Source organism: Cryptococcus neoformans, chromosome 7 (assembly GCF_000149385.1).
Source record: "Cryptococcus neoformans var. neoformans B-3501A chromosome 7, whole genome shotgun sequence".
In the NCBI taxonomy this organism is placed as follows: domain Eukaryota; kingdom Fungi; phylum Basidiomycota; class Tremellomycetes; order Tremellales; family Cryptococcaceae; genus Cryptococcus; species Cryptococcus deneoformans.
The window spans coordinates 290,051-305,050 of NC_009183.1; the positions used below are offsets into that span (position 1 = coordinate 290,051).

The following is a 15,000-nucleotide window of genomic DNA, read 5'->3' on the forward strand; positions in this document are numbered from 1 at the left end:
TTGGGTGGAGGGGAAAAAGCAGATCGACGGGTTGCGGATTGAGAATTGGATTCGCCTCGGGGTACAGATGCAGTGAGAGCCACCTGGGACTGGTGGGCCCTATGGTGAGACGAGCTGGGACCTGCTCCTGGAGGACGACCATGCCCCGAAGTGGGTGTCGAGGGAGCGTGCATAGGCAAAGGTGGTAACGTTGACGCCGGAGACAGTTCCCTTTCCATTGCCGCTCCTGAAGGATTACCAGGTCCAGAAGCTGGAAGTGCCATAGGTGGTGGGCGATGATGTAAAGGAGTATTCCCAGCGCTAGAAACGGGGTAGGAAGGTGGATTTGATGGTATGTTCGAGTTATCAAATGTCATGGGTTGAGCGAGTTTCTGATGTCTTGTCTTTGCAGGCTGATTATTTGGTCGAGGAGAGGATGTAGGAGAAGGAAAAAGTTCGGTCTTCAGAAGATGAGTAAAGGTTGCTTGCACTTGCTCTGTCTTGTCATTAGGGACAATCTATCTCTCCCTAGACCAGCTGACATACCTCTTCGGACGTCACCATCACTAGGCAGTTGCCCGCTTTTTCTCCTGGTCTTGACTTTGACTTGCCCCCTCACACCTTCCATGAACTGGTAAGCAGCATGCAGATCGGACCCTTCCCTCGTCGGTATAAACCTGTGATAACGTCAGCCTCAATCTTCCTATTCGTCAAGTTTGAGGGCTATGCAACATCGTTCCTAGCAACAATACGTTCACCACCACAAACAAACACACAACACATAAAACGTAACCCTGCGCTTGGACATGACGACCAACCCAACACACTACGATCTCACAGCTTGCGTGGCTCTACACTCACCTGTCTCCATACTCTCTGGTGATTCCCTTACCCTTTAATCTAGGGCTTGAACTCTTGGTGGGAGTCATTCCAACACTCCCAAACACATCCATTTTGCTTTCTCGAGCTTCCACACCTGCTGGCCCCAAGCGACTGCTGCTGGCGACAGCCGGGTTTGTTGATCGAAGGTCATATCTTGGTGATTGAGAAACAGGTGACGGCGGTACTGTAATTGAGGAGCGGATACGGCGAGAGAACTCTGTATCGTAGATGGACATATCTTGTGCTGTTCGCTGTTGTCGTTGTTGTCGTGGGAGGAACCGTTACTGCTGACAGGATACAGAGGATGTGGGAATGAGAGCCAAAGACGAGGAACGACAACAGTAGAGGTGACAACAGAGCAACAGGTGGCGGGAAGAAGAAGAAGAAGGAAGGAAGGAAGGAAGAGGAAACCACGAATAAGAAAGAAGACGAGTGGATGGATGAAAGATGAAGCGTGTTTGCATGTCCACTGGGCGATGTGTGCGAGATGCAACGGGACCATTTCCCACTCAAACATACAACTACATTTGAATACTAAATACCATCCAGATATTCCAAAGTCCCTATAGTCTAGTGGTTATGACGTCACATTGTGGCTGTGGAGGCGCCTGTTCGATTCAGGCTAGGGACATCCACGATATTCTTTTTTTGTTTTCTCGTTTTGTAGTACTTTTTCTTGTCACCCGGCGGTCTACGACCTGATCTTGACCGCCTTGTTCAAGAATTGATTCAGTCAAGTAGCCCATTTGATCAAAACATTTCGTCATTGACTGCATTTTTTGTTTTGCCTCAAGATTGGCCCTGTCATGACTCCTCTCTCAGACCGGATAGCACAGTCCTCGACATCACTCTACGAAACTCTTCCAAAGCACGGAAAACCTAGTGTTAGGGATAATGGTGTCCCAGAATGGACGATCCTGTCCGTCATCTCACTTGTCGTACGACAGCCTTCAACTTTCGACAGCGATCATTCCGACGTAGTAATTCCGGTGTCCTTGGGTACAGGAGTCAAGGTCTTGCCTCACCAGAGATTGCCTCCGTTAGGCGATGCCGTTCATGATTGCCATGGCGAGGTTGTCGCTCGGCGGGGATTTGTTCGATGGTTGATATTCCAAGCCGCTTTGCTTGACCAGAAGGAAAATGGAGAGATTGGTCAAGGACCACGTGCCTTATATGTCGAACGAGGAGAGAATGGAAAGCTTAAACTGAAAGATGGCGTAGACGTTTGGCTGTACGTCTCGGCTTTACCTGTTCGTATATTTTTGATATTGTCCCTTTTTTATGCACATCTGACCTCGTTTCGCCATATTCTGCGTTCACTGATCATCAATAGTGTGGAGATGCCTCTACCTTGTATACCGCAATGCACCAACCTCCCGAGGAGGCCTCCCAATGGACAGAGCCACCAATTCCCCAAGATACTCTAGCATCATCTTCGACTTCATTATTCGCCTCTTCCCACCCGTTGCGAGGTCGCAATACCTACTCAACTGTGTCAACACTACGTACCAAACCTGGTCGACCTGATTCACCCCCCACAACCTCCATGTCATGCTCCGACAAGATCGCTATTTGGGTTTGTGTGGGACTACAAGGCGGATTGCTAGCTGATCTATACGAAAAGGTGAAGCTTGAGGGTCTGGTGATAGGTGGTGTTGAACAGCCTCCTGAATGGACTGACCGCAAGAACGTCTGGGAAGATAAAATCAAGGCGGAAGCAGCTAGGGCATTGTATGGAAGATTGGAAAGCATCAAGTGTACGTTATTTCTTACAATGCCCAGACAATATACCGGTGGTTGACTTCAACCAGCCATGCTACCGAAAGAGTATCCTTTACATAAACCCCAACTCCATTTTACACCTATGCCATTCTCCCATTCCAAGCCCTCTATTTCCTCCACATACCCGACCGCCCCTGAACCACAACCATCACCGTTATCGCTATCATTTCTCCCTTGGCTTTTAATTCCGGACTATAAGCCTGGTAAACCGCCCAAGCAAAGTGAACGGGAAATCATCTCGAATGGCACCCGTCTTGGCTTCCCGTGGAAGGCGCCTGGGACAACTCCTGTCAGGCCAAAAGGGAGGTCACGGTTGTGTAAGATTGAGACCCTACTCGCGTATGAGGGGTTACTGGATACGCGTCAGTTGAAGGATCAGAAGACATACTGGGAGTACAAGCACCGTTCCATGTCCGCATACCAGACAGCCAAATCTCTCTTGCGGGGCATACCCAAGAAGGTCCCAGGAACTGGCGTTTGGCAGCAACTGGGTGAAGTGTGGAGTACGTTTGCGCCGGAAGGGTTGATAGAGGATCAGCAAGCACCGCCTTTTAAAGGATGGCTAGTAAGCGGAAAAGATTACGAGTCTTTTACTTCTGTAGGTGAATTGTTACGAGGGGCTGACAATATTTCATGACTGGTAATGATATAATGATTATGCATGGTCTGCGTGTACGGAACCCGTGACGTGAGATATGTTAAAGTGACACGAGGGCATCACTGATTATGGATGACTACCATTGCAAAAAGAGTGAGCGTTTATTATAGAATTATTGATAATTATAATAAAGACTTGATAATGCTGACAGTCAACCCGAATGTATGGGTGTCGAATTAAGTCATAACTATAAAAATAAAAATACAGTGGAAGTCCCAGATCGTGCCTGCGATGGCTAGCAGTAGCTAGCTGAAGACTGAGAATTATGGAATCGGCGAAGCGCAGAGTGATCAGGAGCGGTTGAAATATGAGAGTGGGAGAAGGATCTGCTGGGTGCCACAGCTCTTTTTTCTAAGACGGCCGGGACTTGAAAGCGAGGACAGACCTCTACGGAAGATAGAGAAGAAACCACGTTGCTTATTGCCGGCACGTATATGGGATCATTGAGCTTAATTATTCTTAGCTTTGAATGACACCTTGTTTTTTATACAGTATAGGTACTCACCAAGATTGCCACTTGTTCAATCAACCACGCAACCCTGCACCTAGCCTCTGCATCCCAATCGTCGCCCTTGTCCTCAACCGACCTTCGTTCGCTTGCGACAAAACGCATCAACGCATCCTCTACTTCTTCGGATTGCAGCTCGCGTCCATTGGACAAGTCCCGGAAGAGCTTGAGGATGGATGACAGCGGTACACGTGACGAGTCTTGATATGTCGAAGTGGGTGACAAGCGGAATGAATCTTCATGATGTTCCGAACGGGAGGATTCAGCGTGGAGAGGGTTCATATGAGCAAACTGGGTTGACCAAGATGAGGGTGTAAGGTCAAGTGATATCTCTCGGAAACAATGGAAATCGGAAGCTTTTAATGGACTCAGAGGCTCACCGTCAAAGATAGCACATTGACGGTGCAGTTGTCTCTTATTCTGGCCCAGAGGAAGATTGCGCAAAGTGGGAGTGTTTGGTAAAGAGCCATCCTGGGAATAAGAGCTCTGTACAAGGGTAGTAGAAGTAGACAACGTTGGTGAAGGATGAGATTGTTGACTGGACAATGATACAGAGGTATCGATATGAAGCTCTTCCCCTCGCTGGGCCGCGGATTTTGTCACATTTTTAGACCTCGTCAATCTAAACTTGGTCGGTAAGCGGGTATAAGATGACTCGTCTTTGAAGTCCGACACCGAACGCGAAGTCAATTTACTCCGCCTCTTATCTTCGTGCAGGATCTCCACCTTTTTCATCGGGAAGCGGAACTCTATCGCCCTGGTCTTGATGGTGTCTCGTATTACAGCCTGTCTGATTGTGAAAGTGCTGACGCTTGAAGCCCGTTTGCCCAAGTCATGTACCTGAGACCCGCTTGTCCGTGCAGAAGACATAGTTGCTGGAGTTGCACATCGTGAGCGATAATGGGTCTCAAATTGTCTTTCGTCTTCATCATCATTTTCAGTGATCTGAACAGGTAAGGATATGTCTCGAATATATTGCTCGAGGTCGAAGGAAACGTCTCTAGCATGGCGTGTCTCGCCGGACAACCAATTGGATGGTACGTTTAAATTCGAGACTGTCGTTGGCGAGAAGTGAAGGCCGAATGTGAATCGAAGGAAGTAAAATAGCTTTCTCAATGGCATGTCATTCACTATGTTCTGTTCCAGTGAATTAAACATCGTTTCAGCCTGTTCCCTCCCACCGCCAAGGAACCATCCCCCCTCAAGGACATGATAGCGCATATCCAAAAGCCTCCAAAGAAGAATGGATCGTGCTTCTGAGATATTGGCACATCCTAGGGAAGTGTAAACGTCATCGCCAGGAGCTAATGAAGAGGATGAAGATGAATTGGACCTGTTAGAATAGGGTATACGCGGTACTGAGGTGGCTCCATTATGTGAGTGAATCGCGGGCAAAGAAGGTCGACGATAAGGGTTGGGGAAGTCGAATTTACTTAGTGACGAATGGGCATGCTTATGGGAGAACCACTTGGGGCTGAGCTTGGGCTTGAAGGAGGGGCTGTGCGAAGACTTTCGGACCAAGCGGTAACTGCAGTAATCACCGTCGACGAATGGCTGTGCGAGACCAAACAGTCCGAGTACGTCCATGATGGTGTCGCCGTTTTCGTCACTGACTCTTTGTTTCATGGTCTTGCATTCTTCCAAAAGGAGCGGATAAGGTACGCCGGCCTGGAGCCGTCGTTCGATCCACGATGTGATATTCTGGTATGGCCGGGATTGAGGATGAAGATAGGTGCTCAGGCCAGAAGAGTTGAGCCTTGCGACAAGCTGGGATGACGTGACAAAGCCCAGGACGAACCTGACCTCGTGAAGGATGGGCGAGATAATGGTGCGCACCACTGGGGGATAGCCTCGGATGAGAGTCTGTGCGCACCATCAGAGATCAGCCGTTGGCACAGAAAGGAGACTAGAGCACGGGACACTAACTTCGAATTCGACCTTTGTTAGTTTGCGACTGATGTCATCGACCACATTCTCAGCTACGGCCTCTGAAGATCTCCATCTCCTTCCAATGTACTCCAGGCACAGCTCTAACACTAGCTCCTGTTCGTAGTGTAATGTTTTCGAGATGAGCCGCTCTTCTTTGCTTAGTCGTGCAAGCGCATCAATTAACTGGTTACGAGTCAGGGCAGGAAGGAAGGAATTGGGGAGAAGTGACGGTGGCAGAGGCGGTTCTGGAGCAGGAAAGTAAGGGTTCGCAGGAAGACGGGTGAATGGTAGAAGGGTTGATAAGAGAGGTGTGGAGAGAGCGTTGCGGATGGCTGGTAATGAATGGGCCTGATGACCATCGGTCAATTTTGTCTAGTCTCTAGTAGTAGACAGTTGACTGACTCACTCGACTGTAAGCAAGAGAAACCTCCTTACACCATTCTCTAACTCTCCTGCCTCGCCTCATGCTCTGAAGCACGAACTCCTGTAAAACATCCGACACTTCTTTGCTTGATAATCCTGGTGTTTCAAGAAACTGACCGAGATCCTTGTCTCTCGCATCATTGGAAAGCTGCGGTGTTGTGAGCGGGTGCTAAGCGCATTGCAGCGAGAGACGTGTAGGAATGAGCGGGGATTGTACGTACGCTCATTGTAAACGGTGATGAGAAAGAAGAAGATAACGGTGGTTAAGAAAGAAGGGAGAAGGAAGGATGAAGGCTGTCTGACGCTAGGTATACCCGCTTTGGAGCAGGCAAAATTCCCATCATGATCTTCGTCCACCTTGCTCAACCCACCCCCCCTTGTCACCATCCAAAACAAGGATTCGAGAAAGCATCAGACCGCGAAGGTCCAGTGATGACTGATGCTGATTGAAAAACGATTAGAGCTCTTGGGAGAGGCCTGTCAGCAGACTAACTCGCTTCTTAATGTATCGAGACATGTCTGTGCGCCGTTTGTGACGAAATGGATCCAAAAAATTGGTTCCACTGTCCACGCCAGACGGGTTTGATGGATCCAAGGGATTCCGGTGAGTGCCGCGAAAGGTATTCCAATGTGTCTTCGTTGTGATGTGCACTTCCTTTCGAAGACGCTTAGAAGAAATCTCGTCTGTAGTGCAGTGCCATGTTACTTTTCTTCTTTCATTCGGCAAAATGGACATGCCATGTTGACAGCGACCGGTTAGTCACCGGGTCCTAGCTTTCTGTTCCAAGTTCAGCTCCTCGTGCGCGATTCCGGCGATTCCGGCATGCACCGGAACCAGAAACGGAGAACAGAATAAGCAGCTCCGTGATCTGGCTGGTCATCCAATGTCGCAGACGCTGCCCAGGACGGTGGTGAAAGTGACAGATAGCTGCATGAGCTTTCGAAGAGCATGCTAATCTTCAAAGCATCTGCTCTCTTGTCTCTGAAATTGATATACTGTGTCCAGCTTAATATGATCTTTTGCTTTCATTCGAATTGGACTTTTTAAGGTTTTTAATTTTCCCTGTAGTGACGCGCACAGGAAGTGACCACGCAATGCTTCAAAATGCTTCCAGCCTCCCAGCCCTCAATCCTCAGCAGCGAGAACAGGACGCAGAACACAGGAGAAGGTTTTCTTCCGTTGATTCGCTTGTTCAACCTCCCCCACTCCCGTACTTTACGGATGTTTATTTGCTAAGAAGAGGTGTCATCTGCTATAACCGTCTACGACCGTCGACCCCTCGAGCCATTGACAGTCAATTAAGTTCCTGATCATTTGTAAGGGCAAATGCACAAATACTTTTCATTTATATACCATGTAGCCATGAGTCTATATCATACTCCTTCATCTCTGACCCAACAACTCAGCTTATTGAACGAAAATGGCCCAAACAACAAAGCCGGTACTCGTCATCTATGGCGCGACAGCGTACACCGCTCAGCAATTATTTACGTACCTTGAGGAGCACCCTGAGGCAGGAGACTTTGACTTTATCCTTGCTGGTCGTAACCAAACCAAGCTTGACAAGTTGAATGGGAGTCTCAAGATACAAAGAGAGGTTATCGCCTGCGAGTTGAGTGACGAGGAAGGGGTTGAGGCGATGGTCAAGAGGGGAAATGTCATAGTCAATTTCGCTGGTAAGTAACTCTTGATTTCACCTTATGCATTCCAAAATGTTGATCTAATTGTTAGGTCCTTACCGATGGCACAATGCTGAAGCCATAATTCGGTTCGTTTATCTCTTACCTTGGCCAACACCACTTCACAAAGACTGACCAATACCAAAGTGCATGTTCCAAGGCTGGAAAGCACTACATCGACCTTTGCGGCGAATCTGCATGGCTGGCCAAAGACATCATTCCAAAGTACCATTCGATCGCCAGCTCCACGGGGGCCTGTATTGTTCCTTCCTGTGGTTTTGATTCTGTTCCTTCGTGAGCAACTTTATCTTAGTTGATTGGAATCAAGCTGATTGGTTGATCTAAGAGACCTGGTCGTGCATCTTGCTAATCAAACCCTCCAAACGGTTCGACCCGGATCCACATTGGCTGACTCGACCTCCATATTCAAAGTGAAAGGCACCATCAGCGGTGGAACTGTCCAGTCTATGATCACCCTTACCGAGCTTCCCAAGGAAGAGCGAAGGGCCGGTGAATTCACCCTCTGTCCTGGTAGTAAGTCGATTCCCCTCTTCGGCGACCTCATCAAGCTCAATTGTGACAGTCCAACTCCCGTCCACACCTCCTGCGCTTACCTTCTCCCTTCCTTCTACCCCTCTTACTCCCGCTCGTTTTGCATCCTTTTTCTTCATGTACGTCTACAATCGAACTGTCGTCCGCCGTTCCCAGTTTCTCTCTGGCGCCTTGTCTACAAAGTCCGGTGGTAAGGTTATGAAGTACGCTGAAGGCTTAGACATTGGATATGGTAAATTCGGGTCAGCCTTAGCTACCATCGGGATGATGGTTTTCGGAGGCCTGTTTTTCGGTTTTAAATGTGTAAGTAAAGAATTTCCTGACATGTGTAACGTATCTAACTCATTGCCGCAGCTTAGGAACATAATCCTTCGATACTTGCCCAAGCAGGGAGAAGGAGCTCCCCTGGAGTAGGCCATGCACCTGTGACAACATGCGACCTGTGAATGCTAATAACTTACGATCGTAGGCAGCTGAAAGCTGGTCACTACCAAGTCACCAACCTTTCCATTGAGGAATCATCCGCTCCCGACCACAAGCCTGTGAAGATCCTCACAAGGTTCGACGGTGAAGGCGACCCTGGATACCTTAACACTTGCTGTATGTCCTTTTCAACTTCTTACTATCCGCATCGCTAACAACATCTGACAGACTTACTTGCTGAGTCCGCCTTGGCCCTGGTTCTGCCTGCCCCCAAGGGCACTTCCCGTCCACCTCTAGCCAAGGCTGGTGGCCTTTTAACCCCTGCGACAGCTATGGGTGATGTTCTTATTGAGCGATTGAGAAAGAGTGGCAAGTTCCAGATTACCAGCGAGGTGTTGAGTGAGGAGAAGAAGAAGGATATCTAATTTCTCAATATTCTTTTGATGAGGAGTTTTAGGTTTGCCACATTCTATGTTTTACATATGGTAATAATATTCTTGGGGCAACATGCAGCATTTGGCCGTACATCTCTCATCAATGCATGTCAGACGTGGGACATATAAGATAGTATCGCGCAAGATAAATCCTTGATCATTGATCAGTCGTGCCAGATCCGGAAGCCCAGATCACCCCCATTCGTACTGAAGAACTCTTCATCAACCCAACGTTTCCCTTCCCGATACTTTTCGTCTTTCTCATCCTTCTTCCCATCATGGGTATCCGTACCGTTTGCTTGCCCCTCTTCAACCTTGGCTGGCTTTTGTTCTCCCTCGTTCGCCTTGTCGTCGGCATCTATAGTATCCTCTTTGATTTCTTCCGCGAGTTTAGTTGATTCGTCGTCGGAAAAGGCCCCAATGTCCTCTTGCTGCCCTGTGATCGAGGACGCTTCACTGGACTGCTTCTTTCTCTTGAAAGAGATCATCTTCTTGCTGATTACAGGCGAGTTACCGTCTTTTCCAGCCTTTTGAGATGGTAACTTGAACTTGAATTTATGATCGGACATGGACTTGAGCATTCTATGAGCAAGTGAAATTTGATTGGGCATTCTGTCTTGGCAAGATTGAATAAATTCCAGTTCGAGTTCTGATTCACATTCATGAGCTGCTTGTTCGTCATCCGAGTCATGCTTTGGCAGTGGGCCTGGTGTCGGTACTCTATTGCGACGTTTCTCGTTGACTAGTTTACGCCGGTTTCCCCTGTTTTTGGAGTGTGGCTGTTGAGAGAAATCCTGGTCCTTCCCCTTAAGTGCGTTACCTTGCGATACATTGTCCTTCTCATTCGAGGTTGATAAAGTGTTACTGATTTCCTCGGTAATCAAAATGCGGGGAGAGTCGATTGTGTCTGCGACACAGCTGGCCACACAAGTATCTGATGAAGGTTCAGGTTCGTCTTCTTCCGGAGTGACAGGGTCAGCGTAAGTGATCATTGGTGCATAAGTCTGTGATAACGTCAACTGTTCTTGGTGGACTGATTGTGATAAATTTTCTTCTGACTCACCTGGTCGCTCAAACTATCGTCGGCAGCTTTTCTTGGCTTGGGCAACCGGGTTGGATCAATCTCACCGTCAATTAAACTCTCCGCCATATCCTCCAGGACGCATATTGCTTCCTTCCCTTTGATTTTATAATCTTTCTGCTCAAATTTCCGTTTCTTCTTCTTCGTTTGGTGAGAAACAAAAATATGTTCATGAGCTTGAACAAGGCTTTGCGGGATGCTATCGACTACTGACGTAGTATTATCGGTGTGATGTATGGATTGAGCGGTAAATGGAATATAGGCTTCAGATGTGGTTAGGTTGGGATAAGTAGGAACCGTTGACGATGTTGCTTGGGGTGCTAGATCGAGAAATGACGTTTGCACAGGTGCAGGGGAAAATCGGCTCTCTGGTAACGGAGAAATCGCGGATGAAGCAAGAAAAATAGGGGCCTTTGCTAATGACGATTGATAAGGGGTATATGGCCACTGGAATGGTGCAGGAGCAAAGCTAAACTCGCTTAAATTTTCTTCTGCACTATAACGGCTCTGATATGGGACCAAAGATTGTGGAAAGAAGGTGCTGAACTCCATGCTGGGTGAAGAAAGAAGATGAACAGGTGCGGGAGAGTAGAACTGAGTCTGATGGGATGGCTGAAAACGCACACGATGTTCGGCCAATGTCATCGAAGGGTGTAATGAGGGCGACAATGGTTGGTAGATATGCGAGCGAGGAGGTAAACTGGGAGATAGGTGTACCGTGTCTTCTCGATGGGCGATGCTCGCAAAACCAGAGGCCGGCTGTGCATGTTCGACAAACCCACGATAATTCTCAGCTTTCGATTCTACCTGTCGGTCGAGATAAGGTGTTGAGTACGAGTCCGGCTCAAATGCTTCTTTTTTAGGAGTATATAGCAAGTTGGACCCATCTTGAGGAGCATGCCATGGCTCGGTGTTGTTGTTAGATGGAGTCGGACTATATGCGGGGGGCTGTTGCAATATAATGGGGCGAGCAGAGATCGAATTGGAAAATATCCCCCCATTTCGGTGTCTGGGGAGGGTACATCTCTGTTTGAAGCAAAACTTTGAGCACCGTCCTAGCTGGGAGCCCCGAAAAACCCACTGTCTCTGAAGCAAGACTAGCGAGCTTTACTTTTGATCCCATCCTGTAAGATCTTGGGGATGGTATTGAAGACGATCCAGAAAAAGTCTCTCCATCCCTCCCACGTTCGCTGTTCGGTTTCTTTGCAAAGAGCGAAGTTGCTCGACCTTTGACAGACCCTAAAATCTGGTCGTATTTTGCGTTCAAAGATCGCTTACTGCGACCGCGATTTTTTAGAGGTGGATTTTTTGTTGCGAGAGCTAGCGCATCGGATAGGCATGGGTGATATACGTTTGCGTTCCTTATGAGGGGTATCATCAGTGGCAAATTACCGACTAGATGAAGAAGACGACCTACACCCCGCTAACCGGTGTCCGATCGACATGATCCACGGTGTCCAAAGCGAAGAAGGACATGATGATTGGAGTTCGCTTACCTTTGGTATAAACCAGTGTTGTTTCTGAAGAGGTGAGGAAGAAAATGATCTAGGGCAATAACAGAAATCGTTTGAAGAAGAAGTAAAAGAAAAGAACACACGTCAGACAAGCATCATCATCATTCATTTTGAATACTCATCACGGCACCTTCTTCCTTGCATGCGCATTATTCATGATGAGATGCTCGCAGCCGCCGGATTTCGGCTGCAATCAAGAACGATATCGCGTACGGCGATGTCCGCCTCCACTCCATCTTCCAACAACCACCACAGTGCCCGATAACACTACGACGAAAATTGTTCTTTTTTGGATCTTGTCGACAACGGCGACCAAAACAAGAACTTGATCATGTCCTCCCAAGCCCTCGACTCCGCCAAAGTTGCCTTCATCGAGGCTGCCATCGAACATGGCGTGCTTCTTTTCGGCAACTTTACCTTGAAGTCCGGCCGGTGAGCCATATTGCAGCGCTTCACAGTCCAATCGAATCTGACATGTGTTCAGCCAATCCCCTTACTTCTTCAATGCCGGTCTCCTTTACTCTTCATCGCTTCTCTCAACTACCGCTCAGGCTTACGCCAAGGTACTTTCCTCTTCTAGGATTCCTGACTTTGACGTCCTCTTCGGCCCAGCTTACAAGGGTATCTCCTTGGCTGCTGTCTCCGCTGTAAGCCTTTATCAGCAAACCGGCAAAGATATCGGCTACTGCTACAACAGGAAGGAGAAGAAGGACGTGAGTCTGTCCTAACCAGTGCGACAGCGATGAGCTCATAAGCCAGTAGCACGGTGAGGGCGGTACTATGGTCGGTGCGCCTCTCAAGGGACGAATCGTCATCATCGACGATGTTCTCACCTCTGGCAAGGCCATCCGTGAAGCTATTGACATTCTCAAGGCCTCCCCTGAAGCGAAGCTTGTCGGAATTGTCCAGCTTGTCGACAGACAAGAGAAAGGCCAGAGCGGTAGCGGCAAGAGTACCGTACAGGAGGTTGAGGAAGAGTTCGGTGTGCCTGTCGAGCCTATTATTGGTTTGGACGACATTGTGAAGTACTTAGAAAGCTCCGGCAAGTGGGAAAAGGAGCTGCAAGAGGTCAGGAAGTACAGGGCGGAGTACGGTGTTCAGAGGTCTTAAGGGTTTTCTTCTTAAATGCACGGGTTTAGGTCTAGCTAATCAAGTTCCGACATATTACAAGTTTGTAAGCTTGTATCAAAGGAACTTAAGTACAGGCAGGCGTGCTGAGGCGACAAAGGAAGCTGTAATATGATTGTTGGCTGTCAATCTTCATCGTATCTACTTTGTCAATACTGACTTCAATGACCCAATAATACAATTTTATTAGTGTTGACCCAGAATGGTTAGCAGGAAACTCCCCTTCTCTTCCTCTCAATCCCAATCATACTTCATATCTCCTGCTCCCCCCATTTCCGTCTTCCTCGATGACTCCCTGGTCCCATCCCTCCCACCTCCTGGAGGCAAGCTGGAGCACCTGGACCTAATGGGTCGTCGCCCCAAATTGCCTCCACCTCTTAAGACAATCATCGTCCAATCAAACTCTGAACTATCTTCCAAGCCAATGGCCGGATCTGGACACAAGATGATGTCGAAGCCGCTTGATGTGCCAGGGTTGGTCCGTGGCCTGGAGACACGTAGAGCGGGTAGTCTGGGAAACAGGGCTGGAATCGGGTTGGCGCAAGTGAGAAACTTTCACACAGGGTGTGCGGATCACGGTTTATTTCGTCCCAACGTAGGGCTCAGACGCATCGCATCATTTGAATATCCTCAGAACAATGGAACCAGAACCAGACATGGGAGGACTGCCTCAGATCCAACCCTCGAAGAAGTTCGTCGAGCGGCAAAGACGAAGATAGCAGACCTTCAGAAGCCAGAGCGGTCAGCTTCACTTGTCGGGACTGCTGATGGGCTAAAGCTCGGTAAACCAGGAGACAAGAAAATGGTTAAGCTCCTCACCGCAATTCAAGCTCTGATACCCGACACTCGTGTGCCCAAACCCGTTCCACCACCTCCCATTACCTGTGTACTCGCTCCAATGTGTTTCTTGATCCCTATGGCCATCGTATTGGAGATTTTGGTTTGGGAGAGAGAGATGTTGAAAGGGAATAAAGCAAAAACAACGCTACCTGTACTGAGGGATGGGTCACAGCTTCAAGTATCAGGAAAAGATGGTCAAGAAGAAGTGGACTGGAAAATTGCTCAATCATACATTCTCGCTTTTGGTGCCCTGCTCGACTCTTTACTCCCCTGTCTCCAAGACCCATCGTCATCCTCAGACAAAAGAAAAGTTGAGGAATTGATCAAATCCGCAAGGCAGTACGTGGCGAAAATGAAGAAGGTGTTTGGAGAGGTCGCAGGGATGTATGTGGACAGGTACGGATTTGTGAGAAGTTGGTGGGATGAAACTTGGATAAAGAGCGCAGCGGGGGAAGTGGGAAGGTGGGGAGACCTGTTCGATGTCTGACTATGGATTAGATCCCTCATCCATTGTTGCATTGAGGCTCGGGACCTTCATTTATCCTAAGTTAAAAACCATTCAATGCATAGATGTCGTGATCATCGATATGTGGCCGAGAGGATGGAATGACTTAACAATCTGAGACAGTCGAGCGATACTAGAGCGAGTTGATGCATGATTTGCGCCTCCGAAACATGCCTGATGGCTGTACTACTGTTGATGCTTTTACAAGAATCGATATTGGTGTGAACGAAGTTCCTTTATCCCTCATCATCATTTCCCCATCAATTCGACGTTGGACATGCCCTCACTCAGGCTTCGAAGTTATCCGAATAATAATAGTTGAGTGCGAACAATAAAATTCGGGATGTTACGTTCTTGGTGTCTTTATCGATTTGGATTGATGTCTAAAAGGTCATCTGGGTGAGAAAAGGAAATACTAGAGACTTTCATCATTGGCGCTGCTAAGCCAGCAAATGATCTGATCGATAGATAGAGGAGATGGTAACGAACGAAGAACAACAAGGCGTCAAACGAATGATGCGGAAAGAAAAAGATGTATCTATCGAAGTTTGAAACACAAGTCGAAGGGGAAGGCTGCATTATAATTTTGAAGCAATTATAGCTTTTTCGTTGCTGTATACATGCCGATGGTGTTCTATTGCCGGTATTGGGCGCGAAAGTGCATGATACGTTGCAGCGTATG

The 15,000-nt window shown here is 48.1% G+C and overlaps 7 protein-coding genes and 1 non-coding gene across 8 annotated transcripts in view; 5 read left to right on the forward strand and 3 right to left on the reverse strand.

Moving 5' to 3' along the window:
* CNBG0970 (hypothetical protein) overlaps positions 1–1,097 on the reverse strand; it is a gene marked incomplete at both ends in the record, with an annotated part of 2,378 nt that extends 1,281 nt beyond the window's left edge. Inside the window, 3 exons of the mRNA XM_769358.1 lie at positions 1–475; positions 526–656; positions 841–1,097. The exon at positions 1–475 is cut by the window's left edge and continues 919 nt beyond it. Of these exons, the coding sequence (XP_774451.1) occupies positions 1–475; positions 526–656; positions 841–1,097 (863 nt within the window). The remainder of the gene's footprint in view (positions 476–525; positions 657–840) is intronic.
* A 323-nt stretch (positions 1,098–1,420) lies between these two features.
* On the forward strand, positions 1,421–1,492 carry CNBGt150. The gene has a single exon. It is a non-coding gene; the product is annotated as a tRNA-His (tRNA).
* A 175-nt stretch (positions 1,493–1,667) lies between these two features.
* Positions 1,668–3,280, forward strand: CNBG0980 (hypothetical protein; the record flags this gene model as incomplete). The annotated part of the gene is made up of 3 exons (XM_769359.1): positions 1,668–2,111; positions 2,195–2,618; positions 2,673–3,280. The coding sequence occupies 3 exons, from the start codon at positions 1,668–1,670 to the stop codon at positions 3,278–3,280; spliced, it is 1,476 nt and encodes a 491-aa protein (XP_774452.1).
* A 505-nt stretch (positions 3,281–3,785) lies between these two features.
* CNBG0990 (hypothetical protein) lies at positions 3,786–6,678 on the reverse strand (the record flags this gene model as incomplete). The annotated part of the gene is made up of 5 exons (XM_769360.1): positions 3,786–4,864; positions 4,991–5,672; positions 5,736–6,110; positions 6,145–6,330; positions 6,655–6,678. The coding sequence occupies 5 exons, from the start codon at positions 6,676–6,678 to the stop codon at positions 3,786–3,788; spliced, it is 2,346 nt and encodes a 781-aa protein (XP_774453.1).
* A 904-nt stretch (positions 6,679–7,582) lies between these two features.
* On the forward strand, positions 7,583–9,241 carry CNBG1000 (hypothetical protein; the record flags this gene model as incomplete). The annotated part of the gene is made up of 8 exons (XM_769361.1): positions 7,583–7,838; positions 7,894–7,930; positions 7,989–8,135; positions 8,188–8,375; positions 8,425–8,696; positions 8,748–8,803; positions 8,863–8,993; positions 9,045–9,241. 8 exons carry the CDS (start codon positions 7,583–7,585, stop codon positions 9,239–9,241), a joined length of 1,284 nt encoding a protein of 427 aa, XP_774454.1.
* Positions 9,242–9,414: 173 nt separating this feature from the next.
* On the reverse strand, positions 9,415–10,242 carry CNBG1010 (hypothetical protein; the record flags this gene model as incomplete). Its single annotated transcript, XM_769362.1, has 1 exon — positions 9,415–10,242. The coding sequence occupies one exon, from the start codon at positions 10,240–10,242 to the stop codon at positions 9,415–9,417; it is 828 nt and encodes a 275-aa protein (XP_774455.1).
* A 1,934-nt stretch (positions 10,243–12,176) lies between these two features.
* Positions 12,177–12,955, forward strand: CNBG1020 (hypothetical protein; the record flags this gene model as incomplete). The annotated part of the gene is made up of 3 exons (XM_769363.1): positions 12,177–12,277; positions 12,330–12,558; positions 12,608–12,955. The coding sequence occupies 3 exons, from the start codon at positions 12,177–12,179 to the stop codon at positions 12,953–12,955; spliced, it is 678 nt and encodes a 225-aa protein (XP_774456.1).
* Positions 12,956–13,175: 220 nt separating this feature from the next.
* On the forward strand, positions 13,176–14,300 carry CNBG1030 (hypothetical protein; the record flags this gene model as incomplete). The annotated part of the gene is made up of 2 exons (XM_769364.1): positions 13,176–13,537; positions 13,622–14,300. The coding sequence occupies 2 exons, from the start codon at positions 13,176–13,178 to the stop codon at positions 14,298–14,300; spliced, it is 1,041 nt and encodes a 346-aa protein (XP_774457.1).
* Positions 14,301–15,000: the final 700 nt, after the last annotated feature.